We start from the raw sequence: 8,998 nt of genomic DNA, 5'->3' as shown, positions 1-8,998 counted from the left end.
ACAGGTTGCTAGGAACAGTCACTAGGACACAGGATCTATCCAGCAATTATTTCATCACGACGTCTTCTATTCCACCTGCGCCTGAAGCAATTGTAGTGACAATAACGGGATGGAAAGGACACAGTGCGGGTACTCCACTCAATGTTAGGATCATGTGTTTCAAGCCAGTGGATTCCGAGAATCAGAGGGTACCTTGGGGCATGAATAATGTCAAACTGGAGCTCTTCAACGTGGTTTCCAATTTTAACTTCAACAGGTGGTGTTTCCTTGGTTATGGGTCCATTAATCAATGGACGGCCATCTACAGTTTCGAGCATTAGAGGGAAGATGTTATTTCGGATGGGCAGCTTCTCTCGAAGAACCACAGAATGGTCAATGCTATTTCTGTAGGAACCTGAATCCACCATTGCTTGCTCAAAGAACTGTCGTCTTCCCAGTCGGATTTCAACCGTAAGCCATAGGGTACGAGACATGGATATTGGAAGTGAGGGGGATGCATATTTGTAGATTGGCCCGTCCGGGTTCCCCCTTACCGCCGGGCCTCGATGTTTCCCGCTTGATGGGCACGATGAGGCTTGACAGGACAGTGTCTGGCAAAATGACCAGGATGACCACAGTAGAGGCACAAGTGACCTTCACGACGGCGGGCTCGTTCAGCTTCACTGAGGTGTGGGCGATTGCTTGAAGCCTGCGCAGGCAGGTCTTCAGCCAGTGGAATAGCAAGCTCAGCTCTCTCCTCAGAGGGACTTGCCTCTTGTGGACTTAGATCAGGCTTACCACTTAGCTTCTCTTCTAGGGTGATGCACTGGGTGATCAGATCAGATAGACTGGTGGCTGGGCTTAGGCGAGACAGTTCATCTCGGATAGAACTGGCAAGCCCTTCCTGAAATTGGATGCAGAGAGTGCTTTCATCCCAGTTTAGCTCTTGAGCAATGAGGTGGAAGTGGCTTGCATACTGGTAGACATGGTCCTCCCCTTGGCAGAGCTGACGGATGCGGTGGTTGGCATCTTCCATGTTTTCTGGATTGTCAAAAGTATCCTGGAGCACTTGTATGAAACTTTCAAATTGCTCCAGCAGGGGGCTTTGGATATCTACTAAGGGCTGGAACCACTTTCCTGCTTCACCTGAGAAGCGGTTGCCAACAAAGCTTACCAGGGCTGCTTCAGTGGGATACAGGTGCCCTCTAACTCTCATGTAACTATTCAATTGAACCAGGAACTCAGGAAGCTTTTGGGCATCCCCATTGAAGGCCAGTAGGTATTCTAGGGGGAAAGCTTCAGATTCTAACCCTCTGGAGGGCTGTGGAAACTCTGAAGCTGCTGATGTTTCAGCAGCTGTTAGGCCATCTAGGGACTCCTGGGGTGCTAAGAGTCCTAGGAACTCCTGGGCATCAGAAGGATCCAGGAGCTCCTGGGGGGCTGGAAGCTCAAGAGACTCCAAATTTGTTGAGGTCTCCCAGCTTTCTGGTGCCTCCTGGGGTTCCTGGGCATTTGAGGGATCTTGGGGTTCTGAATTCTGGGGCTCCTGGTCTCCTGGGGCATCCTGGGTATCTGGGAGCTCCTGGACATTCTTGAACTCTGGGGGCTTGTGGGCCTCCTTAGCTATTGGGAGCTTCTGAGGCTCCTTGGCCTCTGAGGGCTTTTGGGACTCCCAGACTGCTGAGAGCTCATGGACCATTTGGGATGCCTGGGGACCCTTGGTTGCTGGGGGCTCCAAGGACTTCTGGGGCTCCTGGTCTACTGGGGGCTCCCAGGCTGGGAGGTCCTGAGACTCTCTGGACTTTTGGGGCTCCTTGACCTCTGAGGGCTCTTGGGGCTCCAAGGCTGCTGGGAAACCCAGGGGCTCTGGGGATCTCTTGTACTCCTGGGCCTCAGAAGGCTTCTGGAGTGGTTCATCCTCCTTGGCTGCTCGGGGCTTCTGGAGCTCTGGGATCTGGGACTGCAAGGTAGCATTTTCCTCCATCAGCCTCTGCACTTGAGCCTGCAGAATTTCATTCTCCAATTTCAGAGCAATGTAGGAGGCTGCTAAGTCCTCTACCATCTTTTAAGGAAACGGGCTTGGTTTGGCAGTTTGCTGCCAAGAGAGATTGGGTGACAGTTTGTGAGGTCTTTCTAAAAGCTCCTCACAGGCAGATGTCAGGCTCTGTGAGTTTCCCAGAGGTGGGGATTTGAGCCCCACTAAGGTTGATTAACAAGAGGTCACTGTGAGCCTCCAGAGCTCAGCAAAGGGAAGTGTCAGATACACTGTGAAGAGAGTGGGGTCTGAGGATCAGAAATGGTGTAAAGCACTCATTCAAAATAAATCAGAACAAAACCTGCACAGCAGTGCTGGGTTTCTTTTACTATAGGCTCATATTCATGAGCTGGGTCATATATGCTGGCTCTGACCCCATGCCATTTTAAGAACAGCATCTGACCCAGACTTTGTATTTATTTTGCATTTTACTTTTGAAACTGAACATTATATAAGAAGTAATTTCTCCATATTCTTTTCTGTTTTATATAGTCTTTAATTTCTAATGTCTGCCTAATATCCCAATGTAACACTTGGATTTTAACAGCTGCTTTCAATGACTAAATCAAATGTTTGAGCAATGTGGGGATTTTAAGTTCTGTGGTGGGCCAACCCAAGAGATATTTTTGGGTGGCTGGGGTAGTAGGTAGGGGGGAGCTCTTTCTGACACCTCAGAAATCACACCACATAAGTAACCACGTAAGACTAGCCTCAGGAGAAAACAAGCAAAAGTTGACTAAATATATATATGTGCTCAGCAGACACATGCATATTATTTATAAAATGCCTCAAAATAGTTAAGAAAATAATCTTTATAAATGTACGTTACCATTCAGAGACTTAGTCCAGGAGCTCGGCTGTCTGTGTACCCATCGCTGAGAAGGGAAGTGTGTGAATGGCTGTGGAGGCTTGCCTTTTCTGCATACACTGAACTAAAACAAACACACCCACTCCCAGAACACGTTCCAACTCTCCTCTGTAATGTAGCTATTTCAAGTGTGGAAGAGTTTTTTTGACAGTACCTCTCAGTTTAGAGCCACAAGGAAAGTAGGATGCTGTGCCGATGTGAGGCAGCCTCATGTACTCAGTTCTTGGTTACTTTAATAAATATTTGGCCAGGAAATTGGGAGTAATGCCACTGCCCTTGTGAAAAGTTGCAAACATTTCTGAATGACCACAGTGGTTTGGGACTTTATTTTTTACGTCTGTCTCATGTAACCTCCCATCACTCTATCCACACTGGGCCGCTTGTTTAATTCTTACTCAGAAAGCAGCCTGCATCCCCTTAGTCCCTTCCCCCATTTGCCTACTCAGTCCCTAGGGTCCCTTCCACAATGTTTTCTTGGGAACTTTACCATGGACAGATGTAGACAAGGTATAATAGGGTAAGATTGTGGAGGAGGCCAACTTTGTTGGAGTACTTGTAGTAGACTTGCAGGGCCTCTGGTTCCTTCTGAATATCTTGGCCCAGAGTTCTCATCCTTACCTGAGGCACTCAGGTATTCTAGGCAGCACCCAAGTAGCCCATTAGAGGCTAGCCTCTTGAGAAGTGACCTTGCTCAAGATCTCACCTTCTCTTCTCATGACAAATCACAGTCACACCCTGGGCATGGACCATGTGGTCATTTTAGGTAAGACTCATTTTCATCCTAGTAAGGAGTAGGGTTGGGGGTTCTGTCTTTGGCTACCTCAAATCACACATCAAGTTATTTATGGTCCCAAGTCTCCTTTAAAATGATCAGTTCCACATTAGTGAGCATAATGGGATAAACCCTGGTGATAGAATATGCCCAAACCACAGCAAATTGACAGCCTAGACTAGCTGAACCTGAATGCAGAGGCTTTGAAAAGAAAAACAAAATCTTTTGCAAATCAAATAATATTCCCACCTTTCCTTTTGATAATTATTCTTTAGAAATACACTACATAAGAAACACCACCATCATCAGGAAATAATGTGTTCCTCATATGTGAATTTTTCAGATAACTGAAGACTTCCTTTTGAGAATCCAAAACACACAGTTGTCATTTACCTTACCAATTAAAATTTTCAGAGAAATATTTATAGCATGCATTGCACTTCTTTCTCCATTCTTAAGTAGATTATCTTGAATGTAATTTAATTTAATTTTTAATGGCTTGGGATCATACTTAGACAAGCCAGCTCCTTTACTGTGTTTAACACCATGTTGTCTTCTGAAAGCTATTGAGAGGTATAAAGTGTCCTGTCTCCAGATTAAATAACTCCAAATTGCTATACTTCCAAACTTCTTATAATTTCTTTTTACTTTGTATTTTTTCTACTCTTTTGCTATCAGGCTGTCGCACAGGCCTTCACATTGTTACTTATAGGCCTATCTATACTATGTATAGACAAATGTGGCAAATTACTTAGTCTTTCTAAAATTTAGTCTAAAACTCAGTTAATGAAACTGTAAAATGGAACTATTAATTGTACTTAACTTTATAGAATTGTTGCAAAGATTTAATGAAATAATGCATGTAAAATGCTTAGCACAGCGTCTAGCAGCTAGTAATACCCAATGAAGGTTAATAATAGTAATAATAATAATAATAATAATAATAATAATAATAATAATAATAATTAATAATAACTGTAGCAGCAGTTATATCATTTTAACTTATTCTTTTTAATTATCTGTTAATTGGGAAACTGGATATTTAAACTTGATATAATTGTGTAAGGCAGAACAAGAGATCTCGTATGAAGAAATCTACACTGCGTGGATTTTACAGCAGTGCCTTTTCACCACTCAGGAGGTTTTTTTTTTTTTTTCCTTCCTGGCAGGGTTATGGATGATTTAGTTCACCAAATAATGTTCTAGAATCAGAACTGGAGGCACCTGAGCATGAAGATGAGATGATTAACAAAGGGATTGTGGAACAGCCAAAGTAGATGTTTAAAAAGTCCATGGACTAAAGCATTCAACAGTGCCTTGCCTATAGGTGTATTTATTCAGTTGATAAACGCAGGAACTTCCCCCCACCCCTGCTAAAGAGCAAAGATCCAACTCAAAGTCCTTAAGTACAAGTTCCAAACTGTCTAAACAGAGAATTATTCTGAGTGGAAAAAAGAGCTACACTTACTTTTGTGAAAATGCCTAAAGTAACTTTAATATCCTGAATTAGTCAAGTAAGAATAGAAAAGTAATCACATCCAAACTCTCATAATGTTTCCCCTACACGTTAATCCTTCTTACAGTCACAACACGATGGAATTTATGGAGATTTAGAATGGTTATGAAAACATTTTAAGTAAATGAGGTTTTTTTTTTTTTAAACTGGGCAAATGAATTTTTAGGGAAAAGAAGACAAATATGTTCATTTAACAGATATAAAAAGACTGTACAATTATGCTCAGTTGGGTTAATAAGTTACATATGTTAATTGTTGGCTTAGGGAGCAAGGGAAGGGAGAAGTTGAATATGATGAAATTCTACTTTGTACACTGCACTAAGAATTATAATTTAATTTTGTTGGCAAATGTACAATCTGAAACATTTTAGGTTTCTGCTGGGGTCTTCTTTCCCAAAACTGACTAGGCTGCATCTTTAAGCAACTCAAGCTCCTGCCCCTCTTTCTTCCCATCTGGAAAAGAGTCAACAGGACAGGTTACCCCACAGGCCTCTGGCACAATGCCCAGCTACCCCTTGGGGGAAGTCCCACCCTGGTGTCTATTTTGTTCACATGTTATTCCTATGGTTGTGTTAGAGGCTTGCAGCACTTTCCTAAATTTAACCCATAATATGCTTAGTACAGATTGAAACTTTTGATTGTCATAAACACTATACAGCACTGGGGCAACAGGAGTTCCCAATTCCTTTAGAAGTTGGAAGTTTCCAGGAATTCTCCTTACTCATATAACTGGGATCCAGAGCATGTGGTAATGGAATAGGAATACGGTCTACCCCAGTACAACTCTGAAGGAGTCAACGTTTGTCATCCTTCCATCTCCTTTTATGATATTTACCATCTTTTAATTTTATTTCTTGTCCTATGCATGCTTAGGTGGCCTTTCGCCTTGATCAGCTATCACTTTGGAAAAATGAATCCCTACTGAGTTCTAAAAGCATCTTTCTTGGGGTGTTTGCATTTTTGTATGGTATTCTGGAAGGCTGCAACCCCTTCAAGATCCCTCTGTTGGGAGAGAGATTCTGGGACAGAGATACCATTTTAACATCTTTTAGATCACACCATTCAGGTGGCCTTATATTTTTTTTCTTATAAGCCTGGCCCAGTATGGCTTTTAGCATCAGCAGATTTGCTTAATGATTTCAAGCTCTGGCTTCATTTAACCCTAGTGATGTACTGACCAGGCTGCCACAGCTAAGGGCTGAAGCTAACACCATCACAGCCTAACAAAGGAATAGGTAACCTTTGCTATAACCCCACCTCTGGGATGTCCTTCTTGTAAGGATGAGGCCCTCTCCTTTACTTCCTGGAACTCTACTCTCTGGGATTTGTCAGTGCTGGTTCACCCAGAAAGCACACTTATGGCATAAGCAATGTAGAAGTGAGAGAGGGAAAGGGAGAAGGAGAGGGGAACAGAGGTGGGAAGGAGAGCAGAGGAAAGAGGGAGGGGAGGGGAGAGGGAAAGATCATAGAAAATCTAGAAAGATGCTTAAGAACCAACATACATACATTTGATCAGTTAAAGTTAATGGTTTAACATTTTAAAAATCACATGATAGCAGACTATCTTTTAATGCTTAGGCTTACCTAAACAACTCTAAAGGTCTTATTCAAGCAATGGGGGTGGTATGGTCTTTATAGGATTGTAGAATGTTAAAGGGGTGGTGATAGGCTATCAGTAGGACTGGGGAGGAATGTTGGAGTGTACTGATGGGAGGTATACCGTGAATGTGGTGCTTAGGAGGGAGAATATCAACCCTACCAATTCATTTTTGCAGTGAGGTAAAAAAGAGATGATAGTTGTGACAATGCTTTGAAAAGATGTGATAATGGAAAGAGTGCAAGCTTTGAAGTAAGGCAGGCCTAGGTTCAATTGCAAGCTCTGCTCTTTACAAGCTGTGTGATCTTGGTCAAGTTACTTAAATTCTCTGAGACTTAGTTTCCTTACCTGGAAAGTAAGGGGTAATAATAGGTCATTACTGAATTGCTGTGAAGGTTAGAAATAATATTAATACCTAACAGTAGGCATTTGCTGAGTTGTAGCTGACGATGAAAATCATATCAATAGTAAAAAGGATTGCCACTGATTTTCTTTATCAGTTTATCTAGTACATTCAAACAAAATTCCTCTCAACTTTTTCTGTACAATCCCGCTATAATTAATACAACTGCTCCACAAATATTTATTGACCATTCAGGTGGCTAAAAGAATTTTGTTGCAGTTGTTTGTGTGTGTGTGTCGCATGTGTGTACATTGCGTGTATGAGTATTGTGTGTGAGTGTTTGAGTTGTGTATGCTGGGTGAAGAATACAAAGATGAATCCACTTGAAGTCTTTTCTCAAAAAGTTTACAGGACAGTATGCAGGCAAAATACATACTTTAGTAATTAATAACATAGAAATCTCCTAGTGTTAAATGTCATATAAGAGATACAGATAAAGTCTAATGAAAGTAGAACAGAGAGAGTTTGTGACTGTGGTGCGGTGGGTCGAAGGGAGTAAGGGGTAGAATATGGGAAGGCTTAGAAAAAGAGATGACTTTTAAGCTGCACTTTTGAGTTGGGCTTCAAAAAAAGGGTAAAATTTGATCATCCCACTACGGAGGTGAAATTAGAATGGATGAAGAAAACGACATTTCCAATGGAGGAAATAGTGAAAATAAAGGCCCATTGGTTGGCAGTTATAGCTTATGAATGGACAAGCAGCAGTTCAGTTTGGATGAAGCCTGGGATATACACAGGAAGTATACAGGTTCACAGACATATAATGTAATACATAGCTAATAAGAAAGTTGAGATTCAGCAGAAGTGACAATAAAAAGCAAATGTTTTTTATATATATATATATACACATACACACACCTGGTCATGAAATATTTGTCATGAATTTCTAACTGCCCTATGTATTTTCTTAATTTATGAAACTACTGGCACCCGTTAGACATCCCACCACCCCTCCCAAGAATACCTGATAGAGCTTGACTATGTCAGCTGATTTCTCTCTTAACATTTCCAAGAACTTTTTAATATGTGTTTTCCTAATACCCTGTAATATTGCCTATGATGTTCTCCATGCTCAGAATGTTTAAATTCTCTTCCTCCTCTAAGCCAGGTATTAAACAAGAAAGACTATCTCATGTTAACCCCAGCACGGACCTCTTAGTTTAGCTATTACATCTCAATTATTTCTTCCTGGTGCATATTTACATATTTCCCCATTTCCTTCCATTCCATTTATGCCATAATTTTGTTCTTGTCACTGCCGTATTTGATTTTTCTAGCACAGCTGGATTATCTAAAACTGAGTTCTTTGTGCATATCCCTGACAGAAAAATAGCTCCCCCTCTTATTCTCTGATTATTTCTTGGCTGAAAGACTGAAGCAGAAAATATCATTAGCGAGGAGTCACATCAGATTTCTAGGACATTTGTATTTTATTCATGCATGCCAGCAGAGCAAGGTCCAACAGCATGTGCAAATGGGAAAGATTACACTGATGAATTATTTATCAAGTGCTGAAAAGGCATTTTGGTTTTCTTAACTTTTAGAGAGAGATTAGTGATTTCTTTTTTCAGCTGCCTTCAAGCAAGCCAGGTGGTACTTATGGTGCACTTTTTGCTTTCAACATTTGTGTAAGCCAGATATGCTGCAATCTAGTCACTGTGCTAGATTAGGGTGACTGCAGTAGATAGCAAAGTTTGAATCATAAATATTTTTATTTAAAAATAACTCCATGGGGAACATTTCTGGCAAGTTTCACAAGAAACTGTTAATCATAAGTGACCGGCTAAGGGGGATGGAGAGGACTTTTATTTTCATTTTACATTTTTCT

General features: G+C 41.4%; 1 protein-coding gene across 1 annotated transcript; it reads right to left on the bottom strand.

The window, feature by feature from the left end:
* Positions 1-529: 529 nt before the first annotated feature.
* RTL3 (retrotransposon Gag like 3) lies at positions 530-2,041 on the bottom strand. The gene is made up of 2 exons (XM_010981290.3): positions 1,631-2,041; positions 530-1,558 (listed from the first exon to the last, which is right to left on the bottom strand). Exons 1-2 carry the CDS (start codon positions 2,039-2,041, stop codon positions 530-532), a joined length of 1,440 nt encoding a protein of 479 aa, XP_010979592.1.
* Positions 2,042-8,998: the final 6,957 nt, after the last annotated feature.

The sequence above is a fragment of the Camelus dromedarius genome, chromosome X (assembly GCF_036321535.1).
Source record: "Camelus dromedarius isolate mCamDro1 chromosome X, mCamDro1.pat, whole genome shotgun sequence".
Classification (NCBI taxonomy): Eukaryota; Metazoa; Chordata; class Mammalia; order Artiodactyla; family Camelidae; genus Camelus; species Camelus dromedarius.
The sequence above is the reverse complement of the archived record's forward strand: the minus strand, read 5'-3'. Positions and strand labels throughout refer to the sequence as shown.

Bases quoted from the DNA above. Each gene is read 5' to 3' on its own strand.
- RTL3 (XM_010981290.3), bottom strand. From the start codon at position 2,041: ATGGTAGAGGACTTAGCAGCCTCCTACATTGCTCTGAAATTGGAGAAT. The intron at 1,559-1,630 runs GCCAAGGAGCCT...AATGTCCAGGAG, and splicing joins AGTCCCAAAAGCCCTCAGAG to CTCCCAGATACCCAGGATGC.